Source organism: Carcharodon carcharias, chromosome 6 (genome assembly GCF_017639515.1).
Source record: "Carcharodon carcharias isolate sCarCar2 chromosome 6, sCarCar2.pri, whole genome shotgun sequence".
NCBI classification, from domain to species: Eukaryota; Metazoa; Chordata; class Chondrichthyes; order Lamniformes; family Lamnidae; genus Carcharodon; species Carcharodon carcharias.
The window spans coordinates 13,915,241-13,934,873 of NC_054472.1; the positions used below are offsets into that span (position 1 = coordinate 13,915,241).

The following is a 19,633-nucleotide window of genomic DNA, read 5'->3' on the forward strand; positions in this document are numbered from 1 at the left end:
ATTTCTTCTCTCAAATGTTTGGAATTCTCTTCCACAGAGAGCTGTGGAGGTTGGGTCATTGAATATATTCAAGGCTGAGTTAAACAGATTTTTGATTGTCAAGGGAGTCAAGGGATTCGGTGGGGGAGGAGCAGGCAGCAAAGTAAAGTTAAGGCCACAATCAGATCAGCCATGATCTTATTGAATGGCAGAGCAGGCTCAAGGGGCAGAATGGTACACTCCTGCTCCTAATTCTTATGCCCTTATATTCACCACTACTGCAAAGTGTCCTTTAATCTGTTTACATTTCTCCTACAACAGACTGGATTGCTCTACAGAGAAGAGGCCTGAACTCAGTGGGCCGAATGGCCTCCTTCCGTGCCATAATGACAGGCGCCTTAGGCAAACCCTGGTCAACATAATCCCAGAAGTTTCATCATATCCACACTTTCCCAGCCCTTCCAACATTTCATCCCCACCAACAATACTTTGATAATAAATGAAAGCATTCAAGAAAATGTTTTTAAAAATATTGCCGCCCCCCCCCAACCCCTGTTTTTTTTCCCCTTGGGCCACTTGCGGCAGTGTCTTGGGGAGTCCAGGGTAACCCTGCACGCAGACCAAACAGTCCACAAGATAAGCCCCTGTCCCACTGCACTTTCAGTCTAAGTCCTCCTTTTCAACCTGTCAAGAGCTGATTATTGACCCTGTCAAGTGTCTCCCCCCCCCCCCCCCCCATCCCATCCCCTTCCCTCTCTCTCTCTCTCTTTGTGTGGGGTTGGGTGTGGGGGATGTTGTCAGCTTTGCTGAAGCTGTTGGCTCGGCTTCCTTGAATGCCAATGACAGGCTGCAAATGCTTGTGCAACAAGAAGGCGAATCGATGCTTGTGTGTGTGTGTGCGTGCGCGTGTGTCGGGGCTGCTGGCGGGCAGAGGGATAAGGCTGCTCAGTAACAGCTCGCATGCAGGTCTGTCTGTCGGGCGTGCAACGGGACAGTGTGGTCGCGGAAGACGTAGTGTAAGATCCCTGCATGTGTACCGGAAGTTCCCTGCACAGGCTCCGGGTGTATTATTTCCTGTTTACAGGCGGGAAGAGTGAACCCTTTACTGCAATTTTGCCTTTGAGCGTTTCCGTGTCCCGCACGCTGAGGATTTGTTTGTGAAAAAAAAGAAAAGAAATTATATTTTCTTCACCCCCCCCCACCTCCTCCTTTTCCCAGCGGTTAGAAGATGGCGGCGTTGGCGGAGGCGGGGGAGCCGGACCGGGACCGGGACCAGGACCAGGACCAAGAGCAGGAGCAGGAGCAGGACCGGGACGGCCCGACGGCCGGGGCTGCGACTGGACCCGGCGGCGCTGCCGCCGCCGCCCGGGCCGTGCTGGAAGTGGCGGCCCCGGGCTCCCGACCGCTGCGGCTGCTGGAGTGGAGCGTGAGGGTGGGCTGGCCGGTGCAGATCGGCACGGTGCTGGCTCACTGCCTCCCCGTGGAGCCGGAGAGCGGCGCCGAGCGCGAAAGGCCCCGGTCTCGGCCGCAGGAGAAGCGCGTGAAGTCGGACCGGGCCGGGGTGGTTAAGGAGCTGTGCTGGCAGCCGGGCCAAGTGGTGCCCAGCGGGTAAGGAGCGAGGGATGGAACGTTGCCCGGGGATCCGGGGCGGCGGCGGCGGGGGTGATACAGTGAGACCACACGTCACAATGGGATGGAACGTTGCCCGGGGATCCGGGGCGGCGGGGTGATACAGGGAGACCACACGTCACAATGGGATGGAACGTTGCCCGGGGATTTCGGGGGGTGGGGGGCGATACAGGGAGACCACACGTCACAATGGGATGGAACGTTGCCCGGGCCGGGGATGCAGTTGCAGCGCGTGGCGGTGGCGAAAGGAAACAAGAGCCCAGCCCATCTCCCGAGATACTTCTCGTACGAGAAGCGAACGTTCAGAGGCTTTCCCAAAACATGTGCTGATCGCATGAGGGGAAAGGGGCGTGTGTGTGTGTGTGTATCTTCGGGACGGGGAGGACGTTGGCTTTTTCCTGGGATGTGATTGGGGGCGTGAATTTTTTTTTTGGATTATTATTTTTTTTCGAAGAACGCACGGTGCTACCAGTGCTTGAGACGATTTCTATCCCGTTAAGCAACATCCCCGGGTAAGGGGAAGTGAAATTGACTTGACTTGACAGGTGATTGCGGCACTCTGCATTCATCGCCACTCTTGTACATGTTTATAAATTACGAATGTGCGTTGGGTATGGTAATCTTGTAGGAGGATAAGTTTGCATGTGATATTGATGCTTCGACCCTTGTCATGTTTATGTATTTCTCCCCCCCCCCCCCCACCCCCCCACTTTCCCGAATGGTATTTGCCGAGTTACTCTCATCTGCAGGTTAATTGGCATTCACATTTTGCTTTCATGTAAGTTGGTGCTAGGAAAGTCTGATGCAAAGTAACTGCTGAAACTTTTTAGTGTAACTGAACAGAACATTGTTTTAACTGTTACCTACAGTGTCTTGGTAACCGACTTAAAGCAAAGCCTCTAGGCAGTTCCGGTTGACTGTCCAGCTGCAGCTTAAAGAATCATAGAATGGTTACAGCACAGAAGGAGGCCATTTGGCCCGCATTGTCTGTACCAGCTCTATGCAAGAGCAGTTCAGCTAGCCACATTCCCCCCCCCCCCCCCCCACCGCCTGCATTTATTACTTCAGTTGCCTATCCTAGTCCCTTTTGAAAGCCACAATCTGCCCCCACCACACTGTCAGGCAGTGTGTTCCAGATTCTAACCACTCACTATGTAAAGAAGCTTTCCCTTATATTTCCATTGGTTCCTTTGCATAGTAATCTTCATAGCAGCATCTTCTGGTTCTTGACCCTTCTGCTTGTGGGAATGGTTTCTGTCTATTCTACCTTGACCTTGCATGGTTTTGAACACTTCTGTCAAGTCACACCTCACCCTTTTCTCTTTAAGGACGACAACGCCAGCTTCTCTAATCTATCCATGTAACTGAAATCCCTCACCCTGAAAACCATTCTCACAAATCTTTTTTGCCACCCCCTTTCCACATCCTTCCTGAAGTGCCCAGATATGGATACAATACTCCGGTTGAGGCCGAATCAGTGTTTTATAAAGAGTCACCCATACCTTCCCTTGCTGTTGCTATCTCTTTTATTCCACAGGCTTCAACTTTGATGACCAGACTATTATGTGGCACTTTATCACCTTTTTGGAAGTCCATTCACACCATATCAACCCCATTAATCAACCCTCTATATTACCACCTCAAAAAACTCAATCGTATTAGCCAAACATGGTTTACCTTTAACAAATCCATGCTGGTTTTCCTTAAATAACCCGCATTTGTCCAAGTGACTGTTAATTTTGTCCCTTAGCAACATCGCTAGCAGCTTTCTAACCACAGAGGTTAAACTGGCTGATCTGTATTGTTGGGTTTATCACTGCATCCTTTTTTGAACAAGATTATGACCAGTGCAGACACAGTGGGCTGAATAGCCACCTCCTGCATTGTAACATTGTGGTTCTGTGATACTGAGTGACTCCGCAATTTCCTCCCTTACTTTCCTCAGTATCCTTAGATGCATCCCATCTTGTCCTGTTGACTTATCAACTTTAAGCACAGCCAGCCTTTCTAATACCGCCTCTTCATCAATTTTACTCCATCCAGTGTCTCAAACACTTCCTCTTTCACTATGACTTTGGCTGCAGCTTCTTCCTTGGTAAAGACAGATGCAAAGTAATCAGTTTGTACCCAGGCATGCCCTCTGCCTCCATGCGTAAATCTCCTTTTTAGTCCTTCATTGGCTCCATCCCTCCTTTTACTATTTCTATGTCTATGGAAGACTTTTGGATTCCCTCTTATGTTAGCTGCCAGCCTCTTCTCATACCCACTCTTTACCTCTCATTTCCCTTTTCACTTCCCCTTTGAACTTTCCTATGTTCAGCCTGGTTCTCACTTGTATCACCAACCTGCCATCTGTCATACACCCGTTTCTTTGTTTCAAGTTACTCTATCACCATCCAGGGAACTCTGCTTGCCCTACATTTTCCCCTTGTGGGAATGTACCTCAACTGTCCCTGAACCATCCCCTCTTCAAAGGCAGCCCGTTGTTCCATTACATTTTTGCCTGCCAATCTTTGATTCCAATTTACCTTGGTCAGATCTGTTCTCACCCCACTGAAATTGACCTTTCTCGGATCAATTATTTTTACCCTGGATTGCTTCTTGTCCTTTTCCATAGCTAGCCTAAATCTGATGATACTTTCACCACTGTCCCCTAAATGTTTCCCATCTGACACTCGATCCAACTGACTGGCCTCAGAACCAGATTCAGCATTGCCTCCTTTGCCATTAAGCCAGAAACATACTGATGTGGAAAATTCTCCTGAACAGTTTTGCTATCCCAGTTTCTGTGAGGATAATCAAAGTCCCACATTATAACTGCTCTGTAGTTCTTGCATCTGTCTGTAATTTCCCTGCAGATTTGTTCCTCCATATGTTTCCCACTGGTTAGTGGCCTTCAGAATACACCCAGTACAGTAAACGTACCTCTACTGTTTAACTCAAAGGCAATGGATTTTGTCCTTGACCATTTTAGGGCATTCTCTCTTTCCATCACCATAATATTCTCCCTAATCATCAGAGCCACCTGTAGCCTTTCCTATCTTTCCTGAATTCCTTGTATCCAGGAATATTTAGTACCCAATTCTGCCCTATTTTGAGCCAGGTCTCCACAACATCATATTCCCACTTGGCCATCTGTGCCTGCAGCTCACCATCCTCATTCATCACACTTTGTGCGTTTGCATCTATGCATAGTAACTGAGACCTTGTTGTATTCCCTCTTACTCTGAACCTACCTAATACCTCACCATTCCTTATTCTGGTAATATCCGTCTCTCTCAATTCTTTGTGGACCTTGCTTCTCCTTCCTAATGCCATTGGTTCCTGTCCCCCTGCCAAGTTAGTGTAAACCCTCTCCAGTAGCATGAGTAAACTGCTGTGCCAGGGCACTGACCCCAGCTCTATTTAGTTGCAACCCGTCCGACCTGTACAGGTCCCACCTCCCCCGCCCCGAGACCGGTCCCAATGTCCCAGGAATCTAAATGTCCCACCTCCCTCCTGCAGCATCACTCCAGCCACGCAGTCACCTGCTTTATCCTCCTATTTCCATACTTATTAGTGCATGGCTCCAGAAATAATGCGGAGATTCCTACTGTTGAGGTCCTGCTTCTTTCCTGGCTCCCTAAATTCTGCCTGCAAGACTTCATCCCTCTTTCTTCCCATGTCATTTGTACCAACGTGAACCGTGACTGGTGGCTGTTCACCCTGCTCCCCAAGGTGCTTTGCAACCACTCAGTGATATCTTTGACCCTGGCAACCAGGGAGGCAACACGTCATCCTGGATTCACAGCTGCGGTCTGTTTGTCCTCTTGACTATCCAATCCCCAGTCCTTCTGCTCCCCTGTGCAACTGAGACAATGCCCTGCTGTGGACTTGGCTGTGGCTGCGCTCCCCCAGATGAACCATCACGCTCACCGGTATTCAGAAGTGAATACCGGTCGGAGAGTGAGGTGCACTTGGGACTCCTGTACGACCTGCCTGGTCCTCCTTGACTGTCGGCCAGTCACCTATTCCCTCTCTGCCTGCACGCCACCCTTCAGCTGTGAGGTTGAGCACTTCCTGAAATGTGCCATCCTGCAAAGCTCTCAGCCTCTCGGTTGCCAGTTGCTGCTCAGGCCCTGAAACCCAGAGTTTGCACTCCACCAGCTGACAGTACTTCCTGCACACATGGTCCTCCAGGACACGAGAAGTTGCTTAAACTTGCATTTTAATACCAACAGAAAGTGGTGCTGAGCTGAATGTGCAGTGTACATCAAGTCTGCCTGTTCCATGTTGATTTAACAGTTGTGCTCAGTGGAAGTGAGACTTTTCTTCCCTTCACTTAGACACTGTTACTCTCCCACTAATATACTACCGGCGGACTTGAGGTAAACTTGATTAGCTTGATCCTGGAAAATGAGATCTGTGTCTGCATGCCCTCGTCACTTCCGACGGGGGTGAACAGTCTGGATGCAAGGATAATGTTTTCTCTGGCTGGGAAGGGGGGAGGTTTCTAGAACAAGGGGTCACAATTTCAGGATATGGTGTCGACCATTTAGGACTGAGATGAGGAGAAACTTCTTCACTCAGTGTGGTGAGCCTGTGGAATTCCCTACCACAGAGGGCTGTGGAGGCCAAGTCACTGAATATATCCAAGAAGGAAATAGATTTCTAGACTCTAAAGGCATCAAGAGATTTGGGGTGAGAGTGGGAGTGTGGTGTTGAGATAGAGGATCAGCCATGATCATATTGAATGACGGAGCAGGCTCGAAGGGCTGAATGACCTACTCCTCCTATTTTCTATGTTTCTTCACCCGGTGTAGGATGTGGCCCTCCTCATGCTTTTTTCAGGAGGGTGTTCAGCTGTATACTGGCAAGGTGTGTTGTCAGTAATGGCTGGTCAGAAATCTCTCCCGCATTTATTGCCTGCCATGGAAGGATTAGCAGATAGATTACCAACTTGCTTGGCCTCATCATGAACGCTCCTTTCGTTGCCAATAAATCCTGGGGTGGGATTTGAACTCGGAGCTTCAGTCTCAGAGGCAGGGACTCCACTCACTGCGCCACAAGACCTCCGTCCCTCTTCATTATTGCCAGCCCAGTGTTTGTCAAATTGTATTGTTAACAAAAGGCCATTGTGATAGTTGGCTCTCTGGGAATGTTAACATTAGCGTAAGCTGTGACTCAGTTGGCAGCACTCCTTTTTTCTGAGTCAGATGGTCGTTGGTTCAATTCCCACTTCAGGACTTGCGCAGAAAAATTAAAGCTGACACTCCAGTGCAGTACTGAGGGAGTGCTACATCGTCAGAGGTGCCATCTTCTGGATGAGGCGTTAAACCTGTCTGCCCCTCTGGTGAATTTAAAAGACCCCACGGCACTATTTCAGAGAGAAGCAGGGGAGCTCACCCTGGTCTCCTGGCCAATATTATCCCTCACTGAACATCGCAAAAACAGATAATCTGGCCATTATCATGTTGCTGTTCGTGGGAGCTTGCTCTGTGCAAAATGCCTGTTGCATTTCCTACATTACAGCAGTGACCACACTTCTAAAGTGCTTTGTTGGCTGCAAAGCAATTTGGGATGTCCTGTGATTGTGATAGGTGCTATATAAATGCAAGTGTTTCTTTTCCTTCTTTAAAGTTTAAATAGTTATTTGACAGTGAATTGGACTGTCTAGGAACATTTAAACTTTGAAACGCACTGGCAACCAATGTGATGCAGTTGATACACCACCAAAGGGGTGTGAAACTACTTGATTAAAGTTCCTGCTTTGATTTCAGTCAACTTCATTCCTTACTGAAACTGTGCACTTTGCATCATTGCAAAGTTGAAAACAGTGTCTGATGTTATTTACAAAGGAAAATCCTTATATAGCATAGCCTATACTCTAATGAATACACAAATGTCTCTTCAAAAAACAATTGGAATTGTGGATCTGTTGATTTGTGGTTTTGTAGATTAGATTATAACTAGCAGATCTCCAATGCAGTTTGAGTTGAGAACATGAGGACATTTTCTTACAATGGCCATGTGACACACACACACACGGCCAGGGCCACAAATCTTTTGACCTGCTTTCTCTGCTTTTGATTTTAACCTTCCCAAAAACAGTAAAATACAGTCAACTGTTGTCCTTTAGAGAAGTGTGGAAGTGACTTTACACACACAGTGCGATCCCACAAACAATGAGATACGACCAGGTAATCTGTTTTTTAAGTGACGTTGGTAAGTTCACCAAGGTGGTATGAGAACTCCCCTGCTAGTCTTCAAAATAGTGTCTCAGGATCTTTTGTGCCCACCTGAGAGGGCAAACAGGGCCTTGGTTTAACATCTCATTTGAAAGTTGGCAAATCCAACAACGCAGCACACCCTCAGTATCACAGTGAAGTACAGCTTCTGCCTTCTCCTTTATTCTCTCCCATGTTTTTTTTGCATTTTCTTACATCTGGGGTTCAGCACGTTGCTGCAAAACACTGAAGGTTTGTTTTCCATCTTTGCCCATCACTTGGAACCCTTGGTGAAGCTATGGCCTGGCAACCCTCCAGTTTCTATTATTTTTGATAATCAAATAAATGGTGGTGACGTTCTGGCCAAAACCCTCTTCATTACGAAGTTTATCATCTCTCCCTGTACCACGTGGGACGTTACGAGTACTGAATCCGTCTTTCGGATGAGATGTTAAATTGAGTTCCCTATCTGCTGCCTTAGATCGGCGTAAAGGATCCCGTGGATTTCTCTTCCGAGAAGAGCAGGGGAGTTATCCCTGGGTCCTGGTCAATATTTAATCCCGCAACCAATGGCGCAAAACACACATTACCTGACCGTTAAGACATTGCTGTTTGTGGAAGCTTGCTGTGCACAAATTGGCTGCTGTGTTTCCTGCATTACATTGGTGGCAACGATTCCAAAAAAGACATCTTTGTATGCAAATCTCTTTTAGGGGTCAGGTGGTTGTGAAAGCCGCTATATAAATGCACGTCTTCTTTCAAACGAATATCCCAGCGGACCTATCTTACCTTGGTCAGACTCTCACAAGATCAGAGGACTGTTGGGTATTGCTTTAAACTCAAAAAATGTACTTTGTCGGTTTTGCTGTTTAAAAAAAACGCTCTTTCTATATATTTTTGTTATAAAAGTAGGATAGCTAAGGTCGACACCAACTCAGAAAGAATACAAATGCATGTTTATCCTAGTCACTATCTTCTGTTTGTCAATTGAAATTACATGACTACTGTTCTCTTTACATCATTTTCAAAAAAGTACAAAAATGCAGCAATAAATGGAAAAGTAAGCAGTTAATTGTTTTGCTCAATTGCTTTATGTAGAATTTTACAGTGTAGAAACAGGCTATTCAACCAGTGTTTGTGCCCCATATCAGCACCTCCCACCCTAGATCATCTCAGCCAATCTGCATGTCCCTTTGTACCTTTCCCCCTCATGTATTTATTTAGCTGCTCCCTATATGCCTCTCATTAAAGCCTAACAGTGAAGATTTTCTCTAGCGATTATCTTCTTGTTAAGTATTTTTTTTTACTGAAAAACATTTCGGTCCCTTTCTCACCCCATCACCCCACAAAAAAAAATAATAGAATCACTGTTAACAAACACGGCTGTTGAATTTAACAACCTTTTAAAAAAACCTGGCACAAACCAGAAATTTATGAAAGGCCCTAAACTGCTTTCAAATAAAGTTATATCAGGGTAACAAAGATTTAACAATGGGGTACTATTCTAAAGGAGTAGTCGTTTGGCAGTACAGAACTTGAGTATAGCTGAAAAAAGACATTTTGTCGAAGCTTTTTGTCTTGCACTCGTCAGGACAATCGCAAGAATACCAATGTCAGGGGAAACAACAACTCTATATTGTATGAGAAGAGAGCGCTGATTGGTTGGCAAGTGAATTCTGATTGGTTGAGGTGTTGCCGTGGGGAATGCACCGGTTTATGGTGACGGACTGTTAACTGACAAGCATTGTTTGAAATTTAAACCAAGCATTAGCCTGGAGTGCATTGGAACGGCAGGCCTAGAGGGAACAAATGCATGGACAACAGTTTCAGCAGGAGGTGAGTTGAGGCAGGGACAGAGCCGGGAAATGTTAGGGAAGTGGAAACAGGCCGTCTTCATGATTACTGTGTTCCTATTCAGAAAGCAGTGGAGACTGGGTCATTGCATTTATTCAAAGCTGAGTTGGATAGATTTTTGATAGACAGAGGGAGTCGAGGGTTAAATGGGACAGACAGGAAAGTGGAGTATCAGGCCACGTTCAGATCAGCCATGACCTTATCGAATGCGGACAGGCTCGAGGGGCCAAATGGACTACTGCTCCTAACCCTTATGCTCCTATGATGTGTGGCTATGTGATTGGGCGCTCATCTCAGGGTCAAATATGCTGCCAAAGTTCATTCTTAAACATTATGTTTAGTTAGAAGTGCAAAATGATTTATTGGTTTAATTTAAAAATTATTATTCCTTTAAAATTCAATCTGAAAGGTATATCTTTAAAAAAAAGTTAGTGCTGATAAGTAAGGGGTGCAGTTGGTTGAATGTGGGATTCTTTATACATCAAGTTCCTGGTTTCAACTTTACCTTCATAACTCAGAAATTTCCTCACAGACAAGCAGATAATTGAGACAAGGAGACTTTTAAAAAAATTCATTCATAGGATGTGGGCATCGCTGGCTAGGCCAGGGTTGGCCTAGCCCTTGAGAAGGTGGTGGTGAGCTGCCTTCTTGAACCGCTGCAGTCCATGTGGTGTAGGAACACCCACAGTGCTGTTAGGGAGGGAGTTCCAGGATTTTGACCCAGCGCCAGTGAAGGAATGGCGATATATTTCCAAGTCAGGATGGTGTGTGACTTGGAGGGGAACTTGCAGCTGGTGGTGTTCCCATGCATCTGCTGCCCTTGCCCTTCTAGGTGGTAGTGGTCTTGGGCTTGGAAGGTGCTGTCAAAGGAGGCTTGGCAAGTTTTTGGAGACAATAATAATACTTGTATTTCAATGGTAAAACATCAAGAGGCTCTTCAGTGGAGTGTTATAACACATTATTTGGCAAAGAGCTACATAAGGAGATATTAGGACAGATGACCAAATGTTTTATCAACAGGGTAGGCTTTAAGGCACGAGAGAGAAGTAGAGAGGCGGTGTGATTTAGGGAGCAAATTCGGCCGCCAATGGTGGAATGATAAAAATAATTGGGAACGCAATGGAGACCCGAATTGGAGGAGTACAGGTATCTTGGAGGATCGTGAAGCTGGAGTAGATTACAGAGCTGGGGAGGGCCAAGGTCATGGAAGGATTTGAAAACAGAATTTCTGGACACAGCTGTTGGATTTCTTTTTTTTTTTTACTTAGCTGCACAGTGAAACTGGTTTTTGTTTTAGTTGGAGTGCAAGAGGGAATTTTTTGGCCAAGGAGCAGTATGTATAATAAGGCCAACGCCCATCCCCAGCTTTGCTATGCCTCTTGAATTTGGGTAATGTTTGTCTGTGAAAGGTTTGCCTGTGTGTTGGGTAATTAGAGGTTCTGCTGTAACAAGAAATGAGTGAAATACAAGCCATGGGCACGTTTTGTACAACTCTGAAATTTTAAGGAGGTGTAATTTAGGAGCTGTTATCTCAATGCACGTAGCAGGTTCTACAATGACAAGCAGTGTGATGGTTAATGAAATTCTCGACCCAAAGCTGTCTTGTGTGACAAGCTGTCAACATAACTTAAGGCCTACTCTTGAGGGAGAAACATTTCGAAACCACACTTGATGTATCTTCTAATGAAATGACATATGCCTGTAGGCTTTAGGGAAGACTCCCAAAGGACAGAACTGCTTGAATTAAACAATTCTGTTGATCAAATGCTGCTCCCATTTGTACGTGGCAAAAGCCTAAAATGCTCACAGTGTGGTAATAAGTGCTTTACGCTAGAAAGGAAGGAATCTCCAACTCATTGAAGCACTTGGGCTCTGATTCATGGTTAAACTGACTCCCAACACCCATCAGCTCATTGTTGCAGGCATCACATTCGTGACTGTGACTAATTGATTTGTGTCTTGCGAAGGGTCAAACAGAGTGCACCAAACAAGGCAGATTTGGGAATCTTAAACTCAATGTACTGTAGATTTCAATAGCAGCGTCATCGCAGTTAAAAATGAGAGATTAAAGGGCGCGGACTGGTTTGTGTTTTGCCAACAATCGCATACATAATGCCAGGGAGTAGCTCACTATAGTTTTTGGGCCCTATTGTGCTTTTTAAGTTTAATTTAAAATGTTTAGCCCTGGGGTAACGTGCAGTGAAACATAAATCTGATGTCATGCCATTCCGACTGTAAGGTCATGTGATTGGATCTTGCGAGGCCATCAGTATCTGCTTCATCACCAGATGCTGGGTTACAAATCTCCAGTGGGGAATAAGCCAGCCTTTCCCCAGTGCATATGGACAATTTCAGCATTTTGCTCATTCTTCATATCGGAACCAAAGGTCTCGGCCCAGAGACATGAGGCCATGAGGAGGTCATTTAGCCCCTCTGGCCTTTTCTGCCATTCAGTGAGATCAGGGCTGATCTGCGGCCTTACCCCAGTTGCTTGACCATGGGGACTAGTCCTGTCTTCAGCCCACCCTCCACACAAGCACCTACACTTTCAGCAGTGATATTGGGACAGGGATGAGGAGCAAGAGCCTTGGAAGATCTTACCCCACTCCTAACTCGGTGGGGGGGGACCCGAAAGCTGATTGTAGGGGCCACAATTTCCACTTGAACCAACTCGTTGCAGACCAGGGCTCAATTCTGGGATGCTCCTGGTTTGTATGGTTCAAGTTACTCACTGGGTAAACTTGTCAACCTCTTCAGGAGCTCATATTTTCCTTTTTTACCGAGTGCAGGTTTTGGTTGAGTGGTAGCGCTCTCACCTCTGAGTCAGAAAGTTGTGGGTTCAAGCCCCAGTTCAGAGTCTTGAGTACATAATCCAGGCTGACACTCCAGTGTAGGACTGGGGGAGTGCTGCACTGGCGTAGGTGCCGAGATATTAAACCTAGGTCCTGTATACCATTTCTGGTGGATGTAAATGATCCCATAGAACTACTTGAGGAAGAAGTTCTCCCTCAACCAACATAATTTAAAAAAAATCATCCTGAAATGTATTTAATTACTGAGTGTGGGAGCTTGCCATGTGTAAATTGATTGTCATGTTCCCTACTTTAAATCAGTGACTGCACTTCAAACCTACTTTCTTGGCTGTAATGTGCTTTGGGATGTCCTTCGGGAATAAGGCAGGAGAGTGGGACAAGGTGCAAAGTTCTTTCAGAGAGCCAGTGCTGACTCAATGGGCCAAATGGCCTCCTGCACTGTAAAGATACTATGATTAGTTTGTTTAGGCACTATATAAAATGCAAGCTTGTTCTTTTAGCAAAATTTGTTGTATAATTGCGTCCAAGATCGGATCTAATCTTTATTTTCACAGTAGTTTGGTCTCCCATTGCTTCTTAAGTGAAATACTTGTATCCATTTTTCAGTTGAAAACTGCAGGCCAGCATGCTTGCTAGTTTTACCTGTGCCTCCATGGCTGCTGTGTTTTAAAAAAAATAATTTTACTGGTAACAACAACTTGCATTTATATAGGACCTTTAATGTAACTAAACAGTCCTACAATTTGGCACTGAGCTACGTAAGGAAATGTTAAGACAGGTGATTGATAGCTTAATAAAAGAGTTAAGTTTTACGACGCGTCTTAAGGTGGTGGACGAGATAGAGGTTGAGATGTTTAAGGGGAGATCCTAGAGCTTAGGGCCAAGGTAGCTGAAGGCACAGTCGCCAGTGGTGGAGTGAAGGAAATAGGGGATGCACAAGTGTCAGAGTTGGGGGAGTGCAGAGATCTCGGAGGGTAGTGTAGGCAACTACAGAGCTAGGGAAGGTTGAGGCTGTGAAGGGGCTTGAAAATGATGAGTATTTTAAAATTGAGGCGTTGCAGGACTAGGAACCAAAGTAGTCAAGTGAGCTCAGGGGTGATGGTTGAATGGGACTTGGTGGGAATTAGGATTGTGGGAAGCAGAGTTTTGTATGAGCTCACGTTTACAGCAAGGTCATAAAGAGACCAGAAAGAATGATTTGATGCAGATAGGGCTATGAAAATACACTGAGAAGAGCACCGCCCTGCAAACAGCAAGCTAATGAATAGGGGGAAGAAAGCTTCATTGAATCTTGTTAACAAATTGTTCAATTCTGAATATTAGTTCTGCCAAATCTTAACTGTAAATCTAAAAAACAAAAGGCACCTACTTGCAAAACCATCATGGTTTAGTGAAAAAAATCTTCCCATTAACTTTCCATTCGGAAGAAAAGTACTTGTAGGGTGACTTTTGGTTGTAGCTTGCTCCTTATTTTCAGACATACACTTCAGGTATCTCCGGATAAGGCGTTTGAGGGCTTGCAACCTTATATTCTGAGCAACCACCTAATGTGCCGTGGGGCTTTATTTACTTATTTGGGGTGGGGTGAGATTGGAACTTCAAAGGCGAATAATGCAGGCCAATATCGGATTAATTCATAAAGAATTGAAATGGAGGTTATAAAGCAACTTGCTCTGATAAATTGCGGTCAAATAGCTTGTTGGGTTGAGTGCTGGATTTAGGACTCAGGTTTGCATCTGGATAAGACACGCTCAGCCTGTCATCCTTTTGAGCTTGTTAATGAAGGCCATGTTTTGGTGACAGTGTGGGGTGGCAACAGCACTTCAGAATATGTGTGACTTGGCCACTAGATTGGGCTAATTTTGTTTCTGCATTGAGTTGAAGGTGAATAAACAGTGAGTGCCTTGAGTTTCTAAATTATACAGGTAGGTGGTGGAAAGTGAATGCTATATTGAAAAAAAATTAATTCCCATGGTGGGTTGATGGTATTTTCAATATGTAGGCAGATAACTCAATGATGTTATGGACTGGGAGGAGAATGGGGAAGTGCGGGGTAAGATCAAGACGTGGGTACATTATCCTGGTGCAGAATCAGATGATAATTAGAACCACCAATTACTCATTGCGATTTGTTTTGGGAATGTGGGAGCTGTGGGTTTAAGGGTATGCCACTTCACTGACTGATTTACTGCACTGAAGGATGGGAAGACATTGGAGAGAGTGCAGGAAAAAGATTCATGAGAATGGTTCCAGGGATGAGAAACTTCAGTTGTGAAGATAGTTTGGAGAAGTTAGGACTGTTTTCCTTAGAGATGAGAAGGCTGAGAGGTGATTTGAGAGAGGCATTCAAAATCATGAGAGGTCAGGACAGAGTAGATAGGGAGAAACTGTTGCCACTCGTGAAAGGATCGAGAACGAGAGGGCACACATTTAATACAATCCGCTAAAGAAGCAAAAGCGACATGAGGAAAAGCTTCCTCACTCAGCAAGTAGTTAAGGTCTAGACTGCAGTGCCTGAGAGTGTGGTGGTGTCAGGTTCAATCAAACCATTCAGAAGAGAATTAGACTATTATCTGAAAAGGAAGCATGTGCAGGGCTAGAGGGAGAAAGTGGAGGAATGACGCTAGGTGAATAGCTCATGCGGAGAGCTGGTGCAGACACGATGGGCCAAATGGCCGCCTCCTGTTCAGTAACAATTCTGGAAGTAGGAGACTGCATGTAATAATGATATAGTGCCTGCTTTCAAGGACTTCTTGCAGTTCCACAGTGGAAATAGATAAGGGGTTAAATTCTGTGCACTGACAGACAAAATGTAGATCTGAAGGAGATGAGCAGTTCTCGTGTCCTCCTCCTTGCTCAGAACTTGTTTAAAGATAGGCAGAACTATTGGGGGACCCACCTATTTGCCTTTCCGATAAGCAGGCCAATTTTTGACATGTGGTGGGAAATATTCCAAACAGCCTAAGATTGAATCCATAGTTGGCACATTTCGAATTGGCTTCAGAGCCTTCCTATGCTTTGATCCTGCTGGACTTGCCATCTTTCCAGAATGTATCTTTGTGCATTAGAATTAAAGAAGGGAGACTCTGAAAAATGATCATTTTGATGAGTTCAATGAATTTAAGTTTACACGATAGAATAGGTTCAGTTAACAGATCATGACTAAAACTAAAATTCAGAACAATAGAATGCAAATCAGGTTATTGCAATTTGGGTACAAATTAGTTCCAGAATACCATTGGAAAATAAGTGTATAGCCCATGATTAATGTAAATAATGTGTGTTGTATGGTACGTTTTGCTTTACCGCTGCCACAATGATTGATGAATCTGTACTCAATGGTACAGAACTCAAATACTTTCTTGAGGCACAAATAAAGCATAGGACAAAACTTATAATTGTTCAGTTTGAAAGGGGGGGCGGGGGTGTTGTTAAAATGCCTACAGTGTGGACATTTCACCAGACCAATCTTGCACTTTAGTGAATTTAATGCTACCTATGTGTGTGTGTGTGTTCACTTTGGAATGGTAAATCCCCCCCCACCCCCACCTCTCCATTGTGCAAATCAATGATTGAGACTGGCACACAAAATTCTCATCTTGTTTTCAAATACTTCCATGGACTCACTCCTCCCTCCCTGTCTCTAACCTCCTCCAGCCCTGCAACACTCTGAGATCTCTGCACACCTCCAATTCTGACTGTGCACTGCTGATTTTCATTGCTCCGCCATTGGAGGCTGTGCCTTTAGTTGCCAAGACCCTAAGCTCTGGAACTCCCTCCCTCAACCCCTCTGCCTCTCCACCTCTCCTCCTTTAACATGTTGCTTACAACCTACCTGTTTTACCAAGCGTTTGGTCACATGCCCTAATATCTCTTTATATGATAAAATTATGTTTGATTACATGTCTGTGGAATGCCTTGGGATGTTTTATTACCTTCAAGATACAGTGCAAACCCAAGATGATCTTCACGCCAACCCCACACTTGTGCTTACTCATTTTGCTGATGCTGGATTATGTTGTTTTACAGCCTTCCATCAGATGTAATTTGCAGCAGTAATTTGTCAGCTGTAAGCCATGTACTTGTGGTTTGTGTTCCTTGCTGCAGCAACCTGTAATTTTCAGAAAAATGCCCTGTAGGGTATCTTTAGCAATTGAATAAATATTGTCGATCTGTTAGGACGTTCAGTGACAGAATAGGAACGCCAGTTGTTGACTGAATGAGTTGGTTGTTATAAATTTCCACCTTGTTTACAAATCACTTTTTTCTGAAAGCCTTGTATTCATTTTATCCCTATAAGTCCTTTTAATTTTCCAAGTCATTGGCTAATTAAAAGGTAATGACTGGATAATTAAAAGAGCATGCCTGCACATTAACCTCAAAAACATTGTGTACCTATAGAAAATAATCTTAGAAGGGGAGAAAGACATGCATTTATGAAGTGCCTTTCAGGACCGCTTTACAGCTGGTGAAGTACTTTTGAAGTGCAGTCACTGTTGTTTTGAAGGAATGGTGGCAGCCAATTTGGGCACAGCAAGCTCCCACAAACAGCAATTTGTTAATAACCAGAATTTCTTTTGTGTGTGATGTTGATTGAGGGTTGAATGTTGGCCAGGACACCGGGGCAACCTCCGCTGCTCTTCAAAATGGTCCCAAAAAAGGCAGATGTGGCTTTGGTTTAACGTCTCTTCTGAAAGATGGCAGCTCTGACTGTTTTGTTGATAACAGAAACTACTTGCATTTATATGGCACTTACAATGTTGAGAAATGTTCCAACGCTCTTCACAGACATCATCAGACACAAAAAAACAAATGCATATCTCGCCAAAGAAGATGCTGTTTAGTCAAGGGCCTAAAAGCTTGGTGGAAGAAGTGGGTTTAAAGGTGGAGAGGCGGTGAGTTTAATGAGGGAGCTCCAGAGCATGGGCCATGGACAGCTAAAGGCACAGCCGCCAGTGGTAGGTGAAGGAATGGTGGGTTTGGTTTTGGGGGGGGTGTGGAATGTGGGCTGTGCAGGTGGTTTGAGATGCACAAGAGGCTTGAGTTGGTGGAACAGAACTTGTGGGGATATTGAAGATGGTTACAGAGATGAGGAGCCACAAAGGGTTTTAAATTGGAGGTGTTTGGGGAGTGGGAGTCCGTGTAAGTTAATGGGGGCAGGGGTGATGCATGAGCGGAAATTCGGTGTGGGATGAAATGTATGTGGCAGAGTTTTTGATGAACTGAAGTTCACAAAGTTTGATGTTAATAATGGCATGGCTTGAAGGATTAAGCAGCAGATATTCTGAGGCTGGGATGGAAGTTGGCCATGTTTAGGAGGCTGGAATTGATGGTTTTTGTGACAGAGTGGATATGTGGCTGGAAACTCGGCTTGCAGTCAGGATGACCCTGAGCTTCATGCCTGGGTCAGTCTGAGATGGTGGCCTGGGAGAGGTTTGGGATCAGTGGAAAAAGTATGGAGTTTGTGGTGGGAACCGAAGACATTGTTTAACTGGAGGAAGATGGAGCTCTTTCAAGAATGGATGTCATCACTGCTGACAACCACAGAGCGGAGGAGTAGAGAGGTGGGGGAAGCGATAGAGATGGGTCTCTTTAACGTACGTGTGGAAGCTGATCACGTATGTGCAGATATGTCACCGAGGAGTATCATGTAGATAAGGAAGAGGAGGAGGCCAAGGCTAGATGGCAAAGCAACTTTGAAGGTAATGGTACAAGACAGGAAGAGAAGTCATTGCTGAGGGTGATAGGATAGGATAGGCAAGAGTGGAACCGAGCATGGGTCGGCCCATGAGCTGGTGAATGGAAGAGAATGACACTGACAAATGCAGAGAGGTCAAAGAGGCTGTGGACCATTCAAGGTTACAGTCTCAGAGAATGTTGTGTCTAACTTTAGTTGGGGCTGCTTTTGGGGCTTTGACAGGGATGGAAACCAAACCGGAGATATTCGAATGGAATTTTGGGAAAGATGGACTTGAATTCATGGTGAAAACAAGTTGAAATATTTTGGGTCAATGATCAAAAAAGGCCATTTGACCCATCAAAACTTCTTTCTGTGCTACCCCAACTCTCTCAGGCTGGTATTTTGAATCCACGAATCCCTTTGACTCTGCTCTTTTACTCAGTAGTTTCCAAATGTTTATCATCCTTTGAATAAAGAAGTTCATTTCTAATTTCAGTTTTAAATTCACTCCTTCACTAACCTAAACTCTGTGCCCTGTGGTCCTACTGGCAGAGCAGAGCAACCATTTTTCTCAATCCATTATTTGCTCTCTCTCTCTGAGCAGAGAGTGGCAACTTCAAAAAATCGTTCTGTGTTAGCGATAAAGCTGCATTCTTGCCATCGGAACATATGAGCCTGGACCTTTGGGAACTGAACATGACCTTGATCTGATTGGGGCTGCCCATTAGAAGCCCCGATTGAAAGCTTAGCTCCATTCCATTCTGGGTTGAATTGAGAGTACAAGTCCTCTGAAGGCTTGGCCTCTAGAAAAGAACAGTAGTTGCATTTACATAGCGCCTTGCCCCTGTCCTGCTTGTAGCTATTCCAGCTACTCCATAGTATGTCGATGATTTTCCATGACTAACCATGGGAAATGAGTCCCAGACTCTTCAAAGGTGATTGGCCACTTGCCTTTACTAAACATCATGACGGTGTCCCAGATGTGCCACCCACATTGCTGGCCTTTGCCTTCTGAGCCATTGTCCTACTAATTTGTTAGGGTCTTCTGCCTCATCCGCTCTTCCCAGTCTTCATGCACATTAGAAGAGGTGATACCCCCACAGCACTCCAGCTGAAGCTGATGAGTCCCTTACTCAAATTTGCACCACTGTAGAGCCAAAATCCCGTGCTACGACCGCTGGTCGTCCTGGAGTCATAAGTGAGATTCGTGGGACACCAGTCTCCTCTACCCAGCCCCTTTTGACATGGTTGTGCGGCTGTAGAAAAATGTTCCAAGGTGCTTTCAAAATGATGGACACCGATGGAAAGTATTTCGGTCGCCTCATAATTATTCCCTTCAAGTTCACTGTGACTTCCTATAATGTCATAGTTGATAGCACTTGTGCCTCTGAGTCACCAGGTTGCGGGTTCAAGTCTCACCCTGGAGATTTGAGCACAAAGATCTCGGCTGATATTCCTAATGCAGAAGGAAT

At 45.2% G+C, this 19,633-nt stretch overlaps 1 protein-coding gene across 3 annotated transcripts in view; it reads left to right on the forward strand.

The window, feature by feature from the left end:
- The first annotated feature begins 1,029 nt into the window (after window positions 1–1,029).
- ctdp1 (CTD (carboxy-terminal domain, RNA polymerase II, polypeptide A) phosphatase, subunit 1) overlaps window positions 1,030–19,633 on the forward strand; it is a 284,685-nt gene continuing 266,081 nt past the window's right edge. Inside the window, exon 1 of one of the 3 annotated variants that reach the window (XM_041190089.1) lies at window positions 1,030–1,587. In XM_041190089.1, the coding sequence (XP_041046023.1) occupies window positions 1,208–1,587 (380 nt within the window). In that variant the 5' untranslated portion in view covers window positions 1,030–1,207. The remainder of the gene's footprint in view (window positions 1,588–19,633) is intronic. The other 2 variants (XR_005943330.1, XM_041190087.1) reach the window with 2 other exon arrangements.